We start from the raw sequence: 20294 nt of genomic DNA on the forward strand, positions 1-20294 counted from the left end.
TAGCTGAATAAATTTTTTTTAATTGAATACATTTCTTCAGAGGTAGTTAATTTTTTTTTCCATTCATCAGTAGCTATACATTTTATTGTTACACATTGTTCACATTAGCTTAATGCAAATAAAAGCTTTCATCTAGAGCAGAAGTTCTTAACTCTGCTCCGAGAACTCCATTCAGGTAAACTGACAAAAGGTTATTACAGTGTTTTTTTAATAAAGCGCTCATATCCAAAGCACTTTACAATAGTTAGTTCATGGTACAAACAATATTTGGCATGATCATTAAATGGTCCACTAAGACCCTCAGAAATTTTCAAGTGGTCTATGGGGAAAAAAAAAGTTAGCTTACAAAAACAATCAAGGTACCTCACTTTATTTTCATTTATTTCTTATACTATAGGAAGAGAACAAAGAAAAAAGAATGAAAAATGGGAGGGGCAGGAGGAGTGAAAGTTCTTTGTTTGGCTGGGTCCCGGGGGCAGGGGAGGAATGAAGCTGAGCACAGAACCCCCTTTAACTCTAAATCTGCCACTGATTGACAGAGGGCTTGAAGCTGACTGGCTGATAAGGATTAAAGAAATAACCAGTCTGAACTAAGGATGTTGAAATGCAGTTATCAGGCTAATCGTATAGTCAATCCACATTGTCGTGTAGTTGATACAAATGATTAGTGCTTTACAGAGCTGCAGCAGGGGTAGCGCCAGGAGCCAGCCTGAGCCGGGACTGAGCAATCCTGGCTTATATCAGCTCCAGTTACCACTTGTGTTGCAGCTGTGCATTTTAAATGTAGTAAGCCGCCAGTCTCTTACTACATTTAAAATGCAGCAGCACAGCGATCAGCACGAGCCAGGACTGCTGGATCCCAGCTCGTGTTGAGTCCAGCAGTCCTTGTGTGCTATGGACAGCCCTGTCCATCGCAAACAGGGGCTGGTGCCAGAGCAGCCTCTGTTCATAGTGGACAAGTGGGGGGGTGGAGGGAAACCAGGCAGCATCCCAGAGACAGTGTTGGGGGTGGAGAACTGGCTTTTAAGCTGGCTGTCTCAGCACCAGCTCCCCCTCCTGCTCCTTGCTGCCTCTGATAGAGGGGGAAACGGGTGCACCAGAGGGAGCACGGAGCCAGCAAGGACTTAAGCAGTCCCCAGGTCAGCCTTTGAACATTCAGCTCTTGTACATTTCAAAGGCTGAAGCGGTCACAGTGGAAACCGGGGAGTGCAGGGACGGCTTCTGTTCCCGCTCGGGCCTTTTTTCCCACTGCACTCTTTCCCCCTTCCACGGAGACAGTACTGGGGGGAGAAATGCCTAGTCGAGTCACTAGTTGACTGTCTGTATCAGAGGTAAGGGTAGGGGGAGGCAGGCACTGGTGCTCATGGAGAACCAGCTTTTAAGCTCGCAGAGCTGACTGCCCTCCTCCCCCAGTCACACCCACAGCGCACTGGCTCCTTACACGCACTGGCTCCTGCCTACCCCTCCTCCCCATGTGTAAATGCTGTAAATTTCAGGGATTACACGTTTACAAAAAATCAGTATCCCAAATCTGTGTCAGCCATTTTTGTCTGCTTTAGTTGGCCCATCTTACAGGGCTTGCCAAGGTTTTACTGGCGGGAAGCAGGAGGCATTTCCACCAAACTCCCGCTGCCTCCCTCTGAGCACCACCTCCTGCATCCCCCCCCCAACCCTCACCTCTGATACAGCTGGGGCTGGGAGGGGCTGTGTGTAACCATTAAGATTAATTGATAGGCTTTAGTATGTCTTCTGAGTGAAAATTTACTGATGTGTGTATGCGACGAAAGCCTCAGAGTGGCTAGAAGCGGGAAGGAAGAAAGCGTTAAATTGCTACGATATAAGCAACAGAACAGCAGCAGCAATATTAATGCTCTTTTGACAGAGCTGGAGGACCAGTTCAAGGGCAGAATCAGTGAAATAAGGGCACTGTAGCAAATGGATACCTATGTACTTACAGGCTAATAAAGCTGGATGTAGAGCCATCCTGTCCATTAGATGTTTTGGGGCAGTCAGCCCAGACCCACCCATGCTTCAGGGGGAAGTGGAACCTGGGTGTCACAAGGTCAGGGATAGCACCACTAACCCTGCTCGGCTGGCACTACCCAGAAGTCGTGGGGGAATGGGAGCTGAGTAGTGCCTGGAAGAGGCAGGGGATGGCCTGGAGTGGGAACAAGGTGGAGCAGGGGTGGGCACATAGCAGAGGCGCCCTGGCTGTGTGATTATGTATGTTTTGTGGATAGCTGTACAGTCTAAGTATGTTTAAGAACTTGCTGTCACACATCTGAGACATACAATTAGACTGTAAACCGCTAAGCGCTGTTTCCCAGCTGTACACTATTGCAATTTTGGGCACCTGTGCCCACAGACTGTTATGCCCAGGGCACGACAAATCGTGGTGAAATCCACTCACCAGCCCCGCACCACGCCTGCACAAGAGCTGCACTGCGCATGCACGTGCCACCGGTGAACGGGGCAATGGGCTGAAATCTACTGGCTACGGGCAAGTAGATACATGGATTTGTCGAGCTCTGGTTATGCCCATTAAGAAAGTAGGTATTTTATTTCTTTGATATGTATTTTAGATCAGCTGTAAAACATGACCTTATTGTGAGTTTAGAATGATTGCATTAGGAAATACTATGTTAAAGCTGTTTTGGTTTTGAAGTGTGAAGCCCTATCCTCCTAAAAGTTAATAGTCTGCTCTTAGTCTAGTTTGTCGGAAACTCCCCCCACCAAAACCCTGACAAGTCCTGTAAGGTGGGCCAACAAAAGCAGACAAAAATGTTTGACACAGAGTAGGGACATTGAAATGCATTTATTTCTGTAAACATGTAACCACTGAAGTTTACAGCGTTCACACGCCAGCGGGATGAGGGGACAGGCAGGAGCCAGTACTCTGTGGGAGGAAATGATGGGGAGACAATCAGCCAGCTCCCCCCATCCTCACTGCTGATCAGGCGAGGCCTCTGTATAACCATTAAGATTAATTGATAAGCCCAAGTTCATTGCTTAATTGTGTATGGGTACACGTTCACATCCCTAATATAGGTAGGCCATTATAAAGTGCTTTAGGTCTGATTTTTGCATATATCCAACTTTTCATATCCCACATATCCAACTCTTTTCATTTAAGACAAAAAGAGCCACTGGCCTAGGAGAGCAAAGCCTGATCTGATTTTGATCAGCAGCATACTGAAAGTATTTGGTAAGGGATTTAGCAAACTTGAGTAAGTTCAAGATGAAGACCAGAAAGCATTTTATATTTATTTTTCTTGTAACCATTTCAAACTTTAATACCTCATTACTTGTACTTAATCTTGTCAATAAATAACTTGTTTTATTCTTTAAACTAATCCAGCACTGTGAATTGTTTGGGTAACTTAAAGTAGCAGACTAGGTTGATCACTTTAAAGGGCAATAGAACATATCTTTTGGGACACAATCCAGGACTAGGAGGCTACATCTACACTGGCAGCTTCTTGCGCAAGAACTGTTTTGTGGAAGAGTTCTTGCGCAAAAAGTCTTCACAAGAGAGCGTCTACACTGGCATGTGCTTTTGCTACACATGGCAGTGTGGACACTCTCTTGCGCAAGAAAGCTCTGATGGCCATTTTAACCATAGGGGCTTTTTGCGCAATAAATTCATGTTGTCTGTCTACACTGCCCTCTTGTGGAAGAGGGCTTATTCCTCATGGGGAGAGGAATAACTCTTGTGGAAGAAGCCCTGTTCTACAACGCTGTACTGTAAATTTACTTGCACAAGAACGCACGTGCAGTGTAGACAGCAGGCAAGTTTTTGCACAAGAACACCTGTTCTTGCACAAGAAGCTGCCAATGTAGACATAGCCAGAGTGTGTTAGGATCACCCTGCAAGCAGTAACGAAGGCTGGTGGAAACAATCATATATAGAGAGTGTTAGCAGCAAGCTACTGGACAAGAGCTGTAGCTAGACACAAGTACTTGGGGTGAGACTTGCATGGAACTTAGATGTTTGACAGGAGGCCACTTGGAAAGCTACAGCAGCAAAGCATTGTGTGCAGCTGCCCAGGAGAAATTCAGATGCTGCCAAGCTGATTAGCAGAGTTCCCACAGCTATGTTTTTTTGTTTCTATAGGTGGTGCATAGTCTCACATGCCTCCATGCAGAATAAATTTTAGGTGCAGTTAGATGGAAAAACAAATCTGCATAGGGATGATAAAGATTAGAGGAATTATTATAAGCCATCCCAAGTTACTGGGCAATTGGTGATCATCCCCTCACTGCCCTGTATTGCACCTCAAAATAGCACAGTAACTAAGCAGGGACATAAGACATGTTTGCACCCCTCTTTGCCAACATCTATTGGAATACACAGCTCACTTCAGCCACTATTGCCCCTTTCATTAGTGTTTCAAGTGTAAGGGAAGGCACCTAGTTCCCTGTACAAACCTAATAGTTAATTTAGTGTTGTGAAAAAGCAGCTCTGAAAAATAAGGTGTTGGTAGGAAATCAAAACCTGAACTCCAATTTTAATTGAAAACAAAATAGACTTATGAACAGATCACAGCATATGCTCTGCATGAGCAGCTGCTTAAAAATGGTATGGTTTGCAAAAGATCGTGGGTCTCAATTCTGATCTCATTTAGCATTGCAAGTCAGTAACTCCAGCAGTAGCAACAGCCGTGCAGAAGCACAAAGAAAAACCCCAGTGACAAATCACTCATGCATTTCTACTTGATAGAAAGAAGCCTTTGTGGTGCTGCTGGGGTGGATCACATGCATCTTATACCGAGGATTAAAATGAAGCTATGCCTGAGTAGACACCTTTCATGATGAGTTTCATCTTGAGAAATTTTCACAGCTAAATTCCTAAAGGATTTTTAATGGAGAGAGAGAGGGGCCTAAAACTCTCCACCAATAGTGTGGGCTAAGGAAATAGAAGCAATTAAAGTGCACATATTGCAGGGAAGGAAAGTTAAGGCAGGGACTGGCACTGCTGCTGCAGCACATTAAGCTGTTAGCCAGCCTAGGAGGAGAAGTGACTGCTTTGGCAAGCACTCCATTGCAATTTGGGAAGAGAGAAACATTTTAATTGAGGGGCATCCCTGAGGCTGCAGCTACAGCTAGGAAAAACTTCTGCATTTGTGAAGCACAGCGAACAAAACTAGGAATGTCTAAGAAGCCCTTGGCGGATGTGATTGTTTTATGGCTCCTCCTGCAAAGGGCAATTTAGCAGCATAAGAGACTAAATCACAGGGGTGACCTATCACAGCAGTCAGCAATAGAGGGCAGGCTGGAAGTACTGTCCCTAAATCCCAGGGATCCCTCCATGGGGGCACATCACTTTTATGGGTGGTGCCAAGGCCCACACACATACACCCCCCCCCTCCTTTCAGAACCTACTGCTGCTGTAAAAGCTCAGTTTCCATACTCTAATAATTTATAATCCCAGATGAATTCCTAGGCAGCTTCAGGGCCATGCTGTTGGTTCTTCACGTGAGGAAGGTGGAGGGACTGCTGGCAAACCAAGGAAACCTTTCATTCCACTTTTGCCAAAAGGAGCAGTTGGGATGGCTGCCTAGGCTTACCTGTGAGCTCAGCCACTCCAGCTCATGGTGCTAGAGTCATATGAAACAGCATTTCTGCTCCATCCCAAGGCCAGTGAGATTACAGGAGCAATATCAAGACCTGATATGCAAGCTGAACTCCCCCACAAAGGAATTACTAGCAGTATCTCTGCCAGCTGTGCTCTAAAGAAGGGGGTAATTTCACCCTGGACAGAGAGCACAGGCTCCACTTACATCTTATTTTAAGGCTTGTGTAGGATATAATTGGTCTAGGGCAGCTCCTTTCCGGGCAGAGGGGGGAAGAGGAGAAGGGGAGAAGACTTCCTGCCTGGGGCGTAATAAGGATGAGTCTTGCAAACACTAAGGAGCTTTGAAAGGAAAAAGACTCTGGGTAGCTGAGCTCCAGCCACAGGCTGTTGGGGGTGATGATGATTATCCATCTCACCCTAGTCCCCATACAGTTGGCTTCACAAGAGCAACAGCAGTGTGCAAATAGACTAGATTATTATTAAAACCTTGTAAGCAATAGCTTGACCAACTGATATTTAGACAAGGGACTGTTGGCATCAGGCTCCACAATGCAGTAGGAACATTCCCCTCACCTCACCCCTTTGGTGGTACAAGTTATGTTAGAAAATCCCAGGTCTCCCCTCCCCCACTGAACCCAGAAAATCCCAGGTCTCCCCTCCCCCACTGAACCCAGAAAATCCCAGGTCTCCCCTCCCCCACTGAACCCAGATTACTACACATTTTGCCACTCTTCGGTCCAACTCTCCTTCTCAAAGACAAGCTCCACAGCTTCATTCACATCCCGCACCACATAAGAGGCCTCCACTAGGCTAGGGTCAAAGTTAAAGTCCCGGTGCCCATGGAACACGGTCTCTATCACACTTTCGTGTGGGTCAGCAGGCATCGCTCTGTGATGATTGTAGACCCCAGTGCAGACCAGAATTGACTTGCAACTCTCCAGGGAGACATTCCAATCCTTCCTCAGCTGTAAATGGTCCTCACTCTGTGAATTCGCCACTCCCTCACTCCGGGCCTGACATGCAGCTTTGAGATAGCTGTTGTAGGAGTTTGCTCCATAGATGTCAGACATTGGATTGTCCCTGTGCATGGACATCAGATGAGGGAAACTAGTTACTTCACAAGTTTAGTTTGAGCCAAGGCAGACTGGAATTAGTCCAGCATTTAACAAAAAAAAAAAAAAAAAGTGAGCAGGAGGCAGAGGAAGGGAAGGTATGGAATGAACTATAATAAAGTACTTACATAGGCTTAGGCAGGTCAGATCTGGATTAGAAAGCTCTCCTCTCTTTCCCTCCCTATCCATCTCTAGCAGTGGCCAATAGCAGCTGCTTGAGAGGAACATAGTAACAGCCCTGAGCCCCCATACTGGGTCCAGCCAATTGCACAATGCTAGTTATGAGGAAGATATTCCTTCTTATTCTCTCCCCCACCCCCACAGAATGTTTGATGGACCTCGTCTGAAGTGGCTGTAAAACATAATTACACTGATTTGAATTCTAGAGTTAAGCTATAGGATATGATTGAGATGCACTCATTCAAGCAGGCTGACTTATTCCAGTCAGTTTCATGGAGCTGCAGTTTAGTGACCATTGTCCTAATGCAGTTCAGATCAGCATTTAGAAGAGGAAGCTCCAGGAATGCCTTAGGAGTTTAAAGAGGCAACTCCTCAAACTCTGCTACAAAAAGACCAGGGATGGAGGGCCCTAAGCAAGGGATAGGGGAAGGAGGAGGAGGAGGAGGAAAACAACCCCCCCCCCCCAAAAAAAAAAAAAAGACACTACATACTACCACAAACACACAAAGATGTCTCTTACCCAACAGCATAGAGTCTGAAGATGGGAGATGGCCACCCTCGTCTTTCCATTTGCTGTTTTATCAGATACTCAGCATACTGGTAAGTAACAATGCTGGGTTTCCCAATTAGGGCCTCATATTTCAGCTCCCTGCCAGTCATTTTTTTGTAGATGTTCTCCAAGCAGACAAGAAAGGTGCCATGGCCAAATCTGCTCCAAAAAGAGGATCATCAATGCCCCTGACCCTTTGACATTTGCACAGAAACCATTATTCATCTTACACAGTTATGTTCATGTCCCAGAGAGGAAAATTATCCTGATCCACATCTACCTACCTGCAAACAACTTGAGGACAGAAGAACAGAAATCCCTATTTTGCCCTTTCCTTAACCACTCAACGTAACACCTCTGATGCATCCTTGTTTGAATTTGGCTATTAAATATGCTGTGAATCCACCCATGGTAATACAGAAGCCCTTCAGTGTTCAAGACATGTCTGTTCTCATAAACAATGGAGAATACATCTTACTAACTACTAAACACTGGAATAAAGTATATCGTCAGATGTATGGCTTGGCCTGGCCACTAGCAGCTACAATACGTATCCAAGTTGCAAACTGGGCCAAGTTCTGCCTTTTTAAAAAAAAAAAAAAAAAATCCACACCATTTCCCCCCACTTCGGGTCAAGTGTCTGGGCTTCACCCAAGAGTGATCTTTTGGCAAGGTGAAAACTGAATTCTACCAGGTGGCCCAGTTTATGCAAAAAGGAAGAGGCATTTTGCACTTAAGTAAACAGTCCACATTTTTCTGATGCCTCAACTACCCAAGAGGAGTTCAACTTCAGAACTGAATTCAATCAATCCTGGCTGCAGAAAGCCATCCTTGCTAAGTAGGAAGATGTTGGTTTTAAACAGAACCAGCATATCTACACAGACTTAGGCACCCAAAGAAAAGATTTTGAAAATATTGGCCCAAGTTCCCAATGTAACTTCGAGGATGTCTCCAAGTAGTGCCAAACAGAGAAAGTGACCTAAAACATGTTTCACCTTGGCCTCTTTGCTTCTGCCATCCACAGAAGATCCATGTTACAAGCAAGGATAGGTATATGGGGATAGGGCACTGCTGCCAGCTCTGCCCCAGGGTTCCCATTGCTCAAGAGGACATCAATAATCAGCTGCAGATTTGTCTCCCACCGGACTGGCTCCCCAAACAGAATCACCCCTGCAACATTAAAGAAATGTTTACATGAAAGTTCAGAACAGCCAGCTAGTCAACACATTTAAAACAAAACACGCATGCAGCCCACCTTCTTTTGGAAGGTGGCAGATAAGCAGTGTGTACTACAGCTGCTGAAAGTCATTCCATCAGGTGTTCTGTCACTAAGTTGTTATCCAGCTGGCTTGGCTGAACAGCAAGCAGGATAATGTGCACACAAACAAAGCATAGCACTTACCTTCTATGGTAGGGAAGTCAGTGGTCAGAGGAGGCTGCCAGAAAAAAGAAGCAAGGCTGGGTAAGTAATACAGAACTAGGCATATTTGGTATTGACAGTGTGTAAATAAAAGATGAGAGCCAAGAACTTGAGGAGTGACTAATGTTAGATTTCTAAACATGAGTTTCCAAGTGGTCAGATTTTTCAGTACTTTCTGGAAGTCAGCCCCTTGAGGAACTGTCCCGGATTGAAGTGTCAGAGGAGGTTTTGGAACAAATAGAAAAACTTAATGTTAACAAATCTCTGGGACCAGATGGCATTCATCCAAGGGTTCTAAAAGAACTCAAATGGGAAATTGCTGAGCTATTATCTGTGGTTTGTAACCTATCCTTTAAATCAGCTTCCGTACCTAATGACTGGAAGGTAGCCAACGTGACACCAATATTTTAAAAGGGCTCTAGAGGCGATCCTGGCAATTACAGACCGGTAAGTCTAACTTCAGTACTGGGCAAATTAGTCGAAACAATAGTAAAGAATAAAATTGTGAAGCATGTAGAAGAACATAATTTGTTGGACAAAAGTCAACATGGTTTCTGTAAAGGGAAATCCTGTCTTACTAATCTATTAGAGTTCTTTGAAGGGGTTAACAAACATGCGGACAAGGGGGATCCAGTAGATATAGTATACTTGGATTTTCAGAAAGCCTTTGACAAGGTCCCTCACCAAAGGCTCTTGTGTAAATTACATGGCCATGGGATAAGAGGGAAGGTCCTTTCTTGGATTGCAAACTGGTTAAAAGACAGGAAACAAAGGGTAGGAATAAATTATAAATTTTCAAATGAAAAGGGGTAACTAGTGGTGTCCCCCAAGGGTCAGTCCTGGGACCAATCCTGTACAACTTATTCATAAATGATCTGGAGAAAGGGGTAAGCAGTTAGGTAGTAAAGTTTGCAGATGATACCAAACTGTTTAGGATAGTCAAGACAGAAGCAGACTGAGAGGGACTCCAAGAAGATCTCACCAAACTGAGTGATTGGGCAACAAAATGGCAAATGAAATGTAATGTGGATAAGTGTAAAGTAATGCACATTGGGAAAAATAACCCCAACTATATGTACAGTATGATGGGGGCTAATTTGGCTACGACAAATCAGGAGATTTTGGAGTTATCGTGGACAGTTCTCTGAAAACTTCCACACAGTGTGCAGCGGCGGTCAAAAGGCAAATAGGATACTAGGAATTATTAGGAAAGGGATAGAAAATAAGATCCAGAATATCTTACTGCCCCTGTATAAAACTATGGTACGCCCACATCTTGAATACTGTGTACAGATGTGGTCTCCTCACCTCAAAAAAGATATTTTGGCCTTGGAAAGGGTTCAGAAAACGGCAACTAAAATGATTAGGAGTTTGGAACGGGTCCCATATGAGGAGAGGTTAAAGCGACCGGGACTTTTCAGTTTAGAAAAGAGGAGACTGAGGGGGTATAGGATAGAGGTTTATAAAATCATGAGTGGTATGGAGAGGGCTGATAAAGAAAAGTTATTTATTAGTTCCCTAAATAGAAGAACTAGAGGACACCTAATGAAATTAATGGGGAGCTGGTTTAAAACTAATAAAAAGAAAGTTCTTCTTCACACAGCATGTAGTCAACCTGTGGAACTCCTTGCCAGAGGAGGCTGTGAAGGCTAGGACTATAATAGAGTTTAAAGAGAAGCTAGATAACCTCCATGAAATTAGGTCCATAAAAGGCTATTAGCCAGGGGATAAAATGGTGTCCTTGGCCTCTGTTTGTCAGAGGCTGGAGAGGGATGGCAGGAGACAAATTGCTTGATCATGGTCTTCGATCCACCCTCTCTGGGGCACCTGGTGTTGGTCACTGTTGGCAGACAGGATACTGGGCTAGAAGGACCTTTAGTCTGACCCAGTACGGCCGTTCTTATGGTCAAGAAGTCTTAAATTGGCCACACACCTCTGAGGTGGGGGAGAATTGATACTCATTCTTGGAGGGGGTAGGGGGAGAAGAGGAAGGTCTTGGTTGTACACATTAGGGAACAGTAAAGAAATCCTGGGCTGAATGTCATGTGTCAAAGCTACTGCAGCTCTAGCCTCTTTGAGCAAAGGTCATTGCAGGAATCACTTTAGTAACCAGTCCTCTTTATGCCTGTCATCTCACAGTCCATATCATGCAAATGCTATCATACCAAGTTACCCAGGCAGGTTGATATTTACCAGATCCTTTGGTCTACGGCTTTGATCAACCATGTCCAGCAGGGGAAATGCCTTCCTCACATCCTGTATGGTAACCACATTCTGGAATCCCACACTATTTCAGATTGTCAAGGAAGGAAATAGATTATGAGCTGATTTACAAGAGCACCTAATGGATTTAGGAACCCAATTCTTCGTTACTTTCAGTAGGATTTCTGCTCTTAAATCACCCATTTCAAACAACTCACCCCAAGTTAGAAATCCCATTATCCTATAAAAGTTGGGTCATTTCCTTCCCCTACCTAGTAGTGCAGGCCAATACTGACTCAGGCCACTACTCAAAGACCATCCCACAACACCAGAAATGACAATTGAGATCAAATCCATTCACGACAACTTCTGAAGTCTCCAGAGCACAGTGACTGAGACATTAGAGGAAGGCTGCAGTTTCAGACCTGGTAGGTGGATGCAAATTCATTGACTTCAGTGGAATTGCATGTGCCTACATCAGCCCAGTCTGACCTAGTAGGTCTAAAGATTAAAAAGAAAGTCTGTTGATAACTGTATGCAAGAGAACACATGGTGGATTCTACATCATGGATAGTTTAGAATGATGGGATCTTCTACTAAAAAGTATGCAAGAAGTAGTATTTGGGGAAGTTCTATAGTTGTGTTATACAGTCAGGCCTAGAAAATCTCAATGGTCCCTTCAGCTTTTGGGATCTATGAAAGAAGTGTATCCCTCAGTCTCTGATAATGAGAGTGACAACAGAAATGGAATCAATTCATAAGTTTTAAGACCTGAAACCAGTTACATAGGGACATTCTAGGACATCTTAAAAATACAGGTTTAAGCTGCCAGTTGGAACAGAACAGATACACAAAAGCTTTGCTAAATGATTGGGAGCAGCACAGGGAGTTAGACCAGACATGTCAGCAGCAGTGGGGAAACCTGGACCCGATTAGCAGAGGCATGCACTAGCAAAACCATGTACAGAAAGATTGCACCACTGCCTGGCATAGATTGCATTATAAAAGACTGGTGCAAGGCTGTTGCCTGTAATCACAGTAAAATGGAAGCATGAAGCACGGGCCATAAACCAACCCAGTCAGTACAAGCAGCAAAGCAAACTGGCCACAAGCCTGCATCCAGAAGACAGCAAGGGCTACGTCTACATTGGCCCCTTTTCCGGAAGGGGCATGTTAATTTCAGAGATCGTAATAGGGAAATCCGCGGGGGATTTAAATATCCCCCGCGGCATTTAAATAAAAATGTCCGCCGCTTTTTTCCGGATTTTAGAAAAGCCGGAAAAAAGCGGCGGACATTTTTATTTAAATGCCACGGGGGATATTTAAATCCCCCGCGGATTTCCCTATTACGATCTCTGAAATTAACATGCCCCTTCCGGAAAAGGGGCCAATGTAGACGTAGCCCAACAGTCCCAAGCCACAAGTGTTTCAAAGGGTCGTCTCCCTACAAGCTGCGCCAAGTAATGGGAAGGTCTTTTCCCACACCGCCACAGGTTGGCCATACAAGCCTCCCTATACATATCTAGATACCACTGCTTCCCTGGCACAGCCGGTACAGCACAGCTGTGAAGGGACAAGCAGGGTCCATAACGTAAGAACAACAAAAGGATACTTCCTAGCATTCTCCTCTACCGGTCCTTGCCCAGACACCAGCACACATTTCCCATGGAACTGACGGAAGAGACGCAGGGGACTGTGGGAGAGGATCACTTGTTCTGGAGATACCTGCAGGAAGAAAAGGTCACAGGGTCAGCAAGATGGACATTCCCCACACACCACTCAGCTGTTGCCTCCTTCCCTCTTCTCATTTGTGAGGAGTGGGCACTGAGCCACAGAAAAGTCAGTCAGGGGCCAAACCCAAGTGAGAAGCAAAAAAATCCTCACTGACATGGCCCCTGACTGAGAAGAAGGCACTCCCCACATTCCCCTCACACCAGAGCCTAGAGGGGCCCAGCCAAGTAGATGATGTGTGTTCCAGCCCTGCAGTAGGATAGTGGAGGGGCTGGAGTGCCAGCACAGGCTCCCCATGTCTGGGTGGGGCCCTGAGCCTTGGGAGCCGATTTCACCCCCAGACCTGAGGTTCCCCACCCCTGTTCTAATTGTATGGACAGTGCGGATACATAGCCATTTGGACTAGTCTTGCAGCCGTATAACACAATCATCTTTCTCCAATATCATACTGTCAGTTAGGGATTAGTAGCTGGCCAGTTCAGGGAAGGGAAACTGGGACACAAAACCTTTTGACAGCCAGTAAGTGCATTGTCCCAAGCTGCTGGCGTAGTTGGTAGTGTATATGATCAATTTCAAGTGACCAGTTATACACTGCACAAGAACCCATCTCCCCAGGACTTCTCACTGGCTGTCTTGCTGTTTAAATGCTTGTAATTTCTAACTGAGAAGACAGCTTATTCTTTGGTTACATAAAAATGAATGACTGATGCCAATGGATTCCCACTGATCTTCACTGGACACTGATGGAAGGGAACATGGGATTTCTACTGTCCAAATGAAGAGTCTCCTGCACATGTAACAGCCAGGGCCTCCACCCAATACCCCAGAATAGAAGAGATGGATTCTCTTATTACCTCCAGTCCCAGAGCATCAGACAATTCCTGGGCCTTGACCTGCTGTAAGCAATTCCCAGCATTTGTCACAAAGACTACTGGCACCCGGAGCTGTCCATTAGAGTCTACTAGTTTCCGGAAGGCCTCCTGGGCAGCAGGAATTACATTGCGCCCCCGAACAAGCACTCCATCAATGTCAAAAAGGAACCCAAAGGTCGGAGGAGTCTGCAACATAAGATTTATAGCCATTACTACAACACTGGGGAAAAAACAGAGGGGAAGAACAAAGGTTCTTTTTAAAATGACCAGCTGCTAACAAAGAAGTGGGGAGGCTAAGGAGTATTATTTCCAACCTATCCCGTACAACAATATTCATCTAGTCTCACCACATGCCAGAACACTCTACCATTCTTTCCACTCCTTAAAAATAAACTTCCAACATGTTTAATTAAATGGTGGCAGTGCAGTCCAGTTTCTGGATGTCAGGAGTCCTGGTTTCATTCCTTTCACTGATCTTCTGTGTAAGCCAGGACATCTGACCTCAGCTGTTTTTGATACTTACCTTTGTGAGCACTTTAAGATCTGTGGATGAGAAGCCTTCATAACAGAATAGCATGTATCATTAACAGACATGTCTGAACCCAAATACCACCAAGTCCTTATCTCCCAAGTAGGAGCTAAGTGACTAGATTCCATCGCTGGATTTTGCTTATTACAGTGGTAGCATGATGCAAACAGATTTGGACTGTACCGTGTTAAGAATCTCTGTAACAGAGTTCAAGGAGAAAATGCCCCTGGAAAGACAACAATATGGTCCAGGCACATGACAACATTATACTTGCCAGTCCCACATCAAAAGCTCCTTCAGGATACAAGCTGCTATACTTAACATCTAGCTGACAACCCAGGAGTCTGGCTGACCCTTTTCCAGAGGATTTTGCCCAGAGCCATCCTTCACAACATGCTATTGGGGCATCCTCTAGTCCAACAGGAAGTTCTACCCCTGGGTCATTTATTTGCTTTTATATTCTCACCTTTGAGTGAAATAACAGTTACTGTCAGCCCAGTTCTATGGACAAGTCACAGCTGTTAGGGTGTAAGAACACATGCAGGGACAGTGGCACCAGCTTTTGCCCGCTACTTAGTGCTCAATTCACAATGCACTAGGAGATGCATAGAAGCAGCCACCAGGTTACATTAGAACAGCCCAGCAACCACAGTGGAGCACAGAGGCATTTTTGAAGTGTTCTCCATTAACATCTGTGCACTCCTTAATGTGGGCGAGCAAATTCTAGTGCTCCTGTTCAAATTTGGTTTGCCATGGCTTGTGCCAGTAAGGGAGGGAGGCTGAGCAAAGGAGCCAAGCTGGTTTGCAGGGCTGCTGTTCCTAGTTCTAATGGACAATCGTTTAGGGTCTATTTAGTCAGAGGAAAACCAGGCGAGAAAGCTCTCCTGGCCTATGGCTACCCATTAACTTATCTGGAGCTTCGTAGGACACGCTGTGCCACTATTTACAGAGCAATTCACAGACTTGCACCGGCTGGAGGGGGGGGGGGGGCTGGTTTCCCCAGGTTTCCGGCTCCTGGGACAGCCAGAGAAGCAGAGGCCCAGCCACCTTGATGGGAGGCGCATGGCAAGGTCATGAAGTCAGCTCAGGAGTCCCCACTGCCCCGCAGCTACCACCAGGCACACACACCGCCCCGCCCCCCACACACACAGCCCCGCCCCGCCCCCCCCCCCACACAGCCCCGCCCCCACAACCCCCATCCCTCCCCCACACGCTGACCCCCCCCCCAAGCTCCCGCCTGGGCCAGGCCTGCTGAGCCGGGCACCAGCCCACAGCCCCACACGAGACCCGCTGCAGAGCCCAGGCCAACGTGGCTCTCACCTGAGTCACCCCGGGGGCGCCCCCGCCCAGGCCCCTGTGGCCCGCGAGCCGCCATCGCCTGAGGGCGGCTCTTCCCGCGCTGCGCAGGCTGCCCAGAGCCATCCCCGGCCGCCCCCGCCCTGCCGCCGGTCAGCTGGCCCCATAAGGAAGTCAGTCGCGCTCTCTCTCGGGCCTGGGTGGGGAGAACTACAGCTCCCAGCATGCTCCGCAGAGCCGCAATGCATCATGGTAACCGGCAGCTGTGTCTTTCCGCCTCCGGCCGCCCGGTGGCCGACATGAACTACATCTCCCAGAATGCAAAGCGTTCGCTCTGCGCTGGCGGGAAATGGGGTTTTGCGTCCCGGAGCACGATGGATACTGTAGTTTGCAGCTGGCTCCGACGAGAGCCGACGTGAAGGAGACGCGATTGATACAGAGCGCCGCGCGCCGGCTCCTCCCCGGCCCGCCCGCCGCCTCTCGCGCCTGCGCCCTGCTTGCTACGCTCCTTGCCCCGACTAAGCCTCTTACGTCACTGTGCGGCGAGATGACGTCTCCCCCAAAGCCTCATTGCGTCACAAAGCTGTTCCGCCCGGCCCCCGGGCCTGACCTGGGCGATTGGGCAGCCTGGACATCATTGGGGGCCGAGATAGCAACAAGCAGCAAGAATTAAGACAGTTACAATAGGGTTGTTTCAGTCCCACGTGTAACCGTGAGGGGTCAGACAGTCACATCCTTCCTTAGAATGTGGGGGGTTATCCCTGAGAGCCTGGCCATGGGGGGGGTGCACAGCCACAGATGGTGGGGAGAAGGGAAAGCCCAGTATGAGGAGAGGGTGGGCAGCAGGAACTGGGAGCAAAGGCCCTGGCCAGTGGCAGAGGAAGAGGCACAGAGTCTGAGGCATGGGAAAGAAGTAGGGTTGCCAGCTTTCCTGACCAGAGGGATGCCATTTGTGGCAAGAAGTGGGGGTGGCAGGGAATGATGGGAGAGAGGCACATAAGGGGCTTTTGGGAAAAAATGCAAGTAAACTACTGATATGTGCAATAAACTCAGTCTACAGGGGCAAAATGTGCCACCCTCAACTAGTGAATGTTTTCACTATGCCCATGGCAAAGGACAGCAAGTAGATGGAGTCCAGGCTGATTATTTTCAAAATCATTTAAAAAAAAATTAGTATAAGGTTGATTTGCAGATCCTGGTACATCCAGGGGGAAAAAGCAGGATGAGAACACTGCGGCTGCATCTAGACTGGCAAGTTTTTCCGCAAAAGCAGGTGCTTTTGCGGAAAAAACTTGCCAGCTGTCTACACTGGCCGCTTGAATTTCCACAAGAACACTGACGATCTCATGTAAGATTGTCAGTGTTCTTGCGGAAATACTATGCTGCTCCCGTTCGGGCAAAAGCCCTCTTGCGCAAATGCTTTTGCACAAGAGGGCCAGTGTAGACAACGTGGTATTGTTTTTCTGCAAAAGCCATTGGGGCTTTTTTGCGCAGAGCATCCGTGCCAATCTAGACACTTTTCCGCAAATACTTTTAACGGAAAAACTTTTCCATTAAAAGCATTTGCGAAAATCATGCCAGTCTAGACGTAGTCTGCTTGTTTTGGGACCCATTGTATACCCCTATTCTAAGGGTAACACACAATGGGTCTAAGATACCCTACACCAGATGTCTCCCACCACCTGCAGAGATCACCCTGCCTTTCATTTCGTGCCAGGAATTCAAACACAATGTTATTTTAACTGGCCAGCAGGTGTCACTTTGTACCACAAGAATACAACTACTGAGGCATTAATAAGGTATTAGAAATTGAAGATTACAGAGAAATTAGCATACTGTTGGCACTCAGTAAATACCAGCAAGACAGAAAATGCCCACCTGTCAACTAAGTTCATCCCCCACTGCAAGTCTCTAGCACATATTGAATGTTTAATTGATCTATGTGACCTTACCAAAAAGGCCACCATTCCAGAAGGGTAGGAGAATATAAGCACTCTGGGCCTCTTTTAGTCTGGGGATATAGTTTCCTAGATTATAAAATACTATGGGGCTGCACTCACTGCTCGCTGCCCTCACTAACCCCCAAAAGCAGCCAGAGAGGTGTACATTATACAAAAGTAAATAATCTAAATGAAACAGAGAGAAATGGAAGATTTTCATCGTGTTTTTCAGGACAACCAAGAACACAGTCTCAGAATCTTTAAGTTTCCTGTTGGAGACATACGGCCCATTAAAGTTACAGGTTCAGTAACCCTGGATTGAGAGGGCTGTTCCCCCCAACCCTTCCCCCCAAAAAAACCCAATATTAATATCTGCTATTTTGTGAAAGACATTTATTTGGGTACAAATATTCTAGCGGATACCTGGGAAGAAAGTTATGTCACTGAAAGTGGCTCGTATTTGGTAACACTTGAAGTTTCTAAATGCTGGAGCGAATATGGTGGTGTCAGCACAGAAAAGTGGATGCTGGAACTGCGTTCCAGGGGCAGATGTGTCTATACCCTACTCCATATGACCAATTCAGAGATCAGCCTTTTGTGCAGTCAGGGTTGGGATGACAGGAAGCATTCATTGCTCACAGCAAAATTACTGCATCGGGACATGCTCCACAACTGATGTTTGTCCTCCAAGTAGTTATAGTAAATGTTCCTATAAGAGGTGGAAAGGAGACTGTCTGTACCTAGTTTTATTACTAAGATTATCCAACCGGCTGAAATTTTATTTTTAAAAACTACCATATAGCAGTTTCCCAGCAGTCAGATGTTTGCCATTCACAATAATCTACTACAGATGGCTGCCAGATACCACACATCAGTAACATCTGCCCCTCGGTACAGACACCAGCCATTGGCTTCTGAATTGTGATAGTTCCAGAGCCAGACAACTGCCATATTTTGATTCTCTCATCCCTGCACTAAACCCCTTCTGGATCAATTCCCCCTCACAAGGGAGTTGCTTTATCCTAACTCCAATGAAAGGGTTCTTGTTTTCGGTGGGTGACAAATGGGCCTTAATCCTCCCCCACACAGTGCAGCTGCCAAACTCCAGCTCCCATTCCACAACACCCCATCACCACTACTTCAGCAGTGTGGTGGAAGCAATAAGGACACTGGAGTACCAGACATTTCTCTTCCTGCTTCACCCAGAACCACACTGAGATCAGTACCCTGGTGGTATCGTAACCACTCTGGGATGAGTACCCTGGTGGTATTTTACCTTCTTCACCCTCAGCACCACTGTTTACACTCAGTTTTCTTTCCCCAGGGCTAGCTTTAAACAGACAAAGCAACCAGCTGTTTGGCCCCCGTTTTTTTTTTTGGGGGGGGGGGAGCTATATGTGGTCTGCCTCCCAAGTGAATGTCTGGTAGCAGAAACAGGCACAGTAATACCCATCTATAGGTCCTTTCACCATCATGCTTTGTTGACCTAGCATCAGCCCCAGGTTTAAAGTCTGTTTTCCTCCTCCTATGTGCTGGTTCTTATGTCTTAAGTTCCTACCAATAGGGCATCTTTCTCTTCACAGTGCTAGATAGCTAGATGAGCATATTGCAAGCTGAGCAGCTATGGGCAAGTTGAATAGAAAAGAAAATATATTAAAATGCATCTCAGGTATTGTAATGTCCAGGGGAGTGGGTACTACCAGAAATTAGTGACCAGCCAGAAGGGGTGAGGGCTTAGACCCACTTCTCATTATTAGAAGGGATAACTGAACCTCTTATCAGTATTGCAGCTGTAACCCCTGAAAACACAAAGTGAAAGAAAGATTACCTGATTAGGCATTGCAGGACTTGCTTGTTGCTTGTTCACATGGCTTATAAGGGTCCGCTCAGAGACCTGATCTTTCCCTAGCTGTGAGAAACTGATACAATAACCCCCTTGAGGAGGGTTTGTTCATGTACTGAGGCAGGCTGAGTGGTGGTTGCTGATTGGGCCACATCTCAATAGCATTGTGAGTTCAGGTGCCATGGTTAAGGGTGGGGCTGTGTTCTAAGGCTAGCCCTAAACACCTGGAGTTAGAATTTACTCAGTGCCATTTTTGAGATTGTGGCTTACAATCCAAGGGCTCAATTCTTAATTTCAGCCATTTCAAAAGAAGCTATTTTATTTTCCTCCTCTTGATGTTTATATTTGCATGATTTGTGACATCAGTGGGAGGATGACCACTTGTACCTTATTTTAAGGGACAGTCCCTTATTTCATTGATTTGTCCCTTATGGTGATCTCCTGTCCTTTATCTTAAGGGCTGCATCTAGACTGGCATGATTTTCCGCAAATGTTTTTAACAGAAAAGTTTTCCGTTAAAAGCATTTTCGGAACAGAGCGTCTAGATTGGCACGGACGCTTTTCCGCAAAAGCACTTTTTGCAGAAAAGCGTCCGTGCCAATCTAGACGCAGTTTTGCGCAAGAAAGCCTCGATCGCCATTTTTGCGATCAGGGCTTTTTTGCAGAAAACAAATCTGAGCTGTCTACACTGGCCCTTTTGTGCAAAAGCTTTGCGCAAAAGGGACTTTTGCCTGAACAGGAGCAGAATAGTATTTCCGCAAGAAGCACTGATTTCTTACAGTAGGAAGTCAGTGCTTTTGCAGAAATTCAAGGGGCCAGTGTAGACAGCTGGCAAGTTTTTCCGGAAAAGCGGCTGATTTTCCGGAAAAACTGGCCAGTCTAGGCACAGCCAACAAGTATTAAAACATTGAAACTGATACGCTTCAGTTTCACGTTTATAATGCTTCTTAGTTGCATTGTATACTTGAGGGCAGTAGAAATGTACACTTGAGAGAAAATACATGATACGTTAAGGGAAATGATGTTTTGCTAAAATGTCCCTTA

General features: G+C 46.2%; 1 protein-coding gene across 2 annotated transcripts; it reads right to left on the reverse strand.

Annotated features, from left to right (window-relative positions):
- On the reverse strand, positions 1-19380 carry HDHD5 (haloacid dehalogenase like hydrolase domain containing 5). 2 transcript variants are annotated; one of them, XM_075896735.2, is made up of 8 exons: positions 19236-19380; positions 13625-13828; positions 12652-12764; positions 11031-11124; positions 8820-8853; positions 8413-8587; positions 7388-7576; positions 1-6655 (listed from the first exon to the last, which is right to left on the reverse strand). In XM_075896735.2, exons 1-8 carry the CDS (start codon positions 19245-19247, stop codon positions 6289-6291), a joined length of 1188 nt encoding a protein of 395 aa, XP_075752850.1. In that variant the 5' UTR covers positions 19248-19380; the 3' UTR covers positions 1-6288. The 2 variants fall into 2 exon arrangements, with proteins under 2 accessions (XP_075752850.1, XP_075752848.1); XM_075896733.2 differs by lacking the exon at positions 19236-19380 and adding an exon at positions 15492-15914.
- Between the last annotated feature and the right edge of the window lie 914 nt (positions 19381-20294).

The sequence above is a fragment of the Pelodiscus sinensis genome, chromosome 1 (assembly GCF_052426305.1).
Source record: "Pelodiscus sinensis isolate ZL-2025 chromosome 1, ASM5242630v1, whole genome shotgun sequence".
NCBI lineage: Eukaryota > Metazoa > Chordata > Testudines > Trionychidae > Pelodiscus > Pelodiscus sinensis.

Excerpts from the sequence above, each read along its gene's own strand:
- HDHD5 (XM_075896733.2), bottom strand. The coding sequence starts at position 15,593 with ATGGCTCTGGGCAGCCTGCGCAGCGCGGGAAGAGCCGCCCTCAGGCGA. Across the intron at positions 12,765-13,624 it reads CTGATGCTCTGGGACTGGAG|GTATCTCCAGAACAAGTGAT; the intron begins GTAATAAGAGAA and ends TTCTTCCTGCAG. Across the intron at positions 7,577-8,412 it reads GCAGAAGCAAAGAGGCCAAG|ATTTGGCCATGGCACCTTTC; the intron begins GTGAAACATGTT and ends TTTTTGGAGCAG.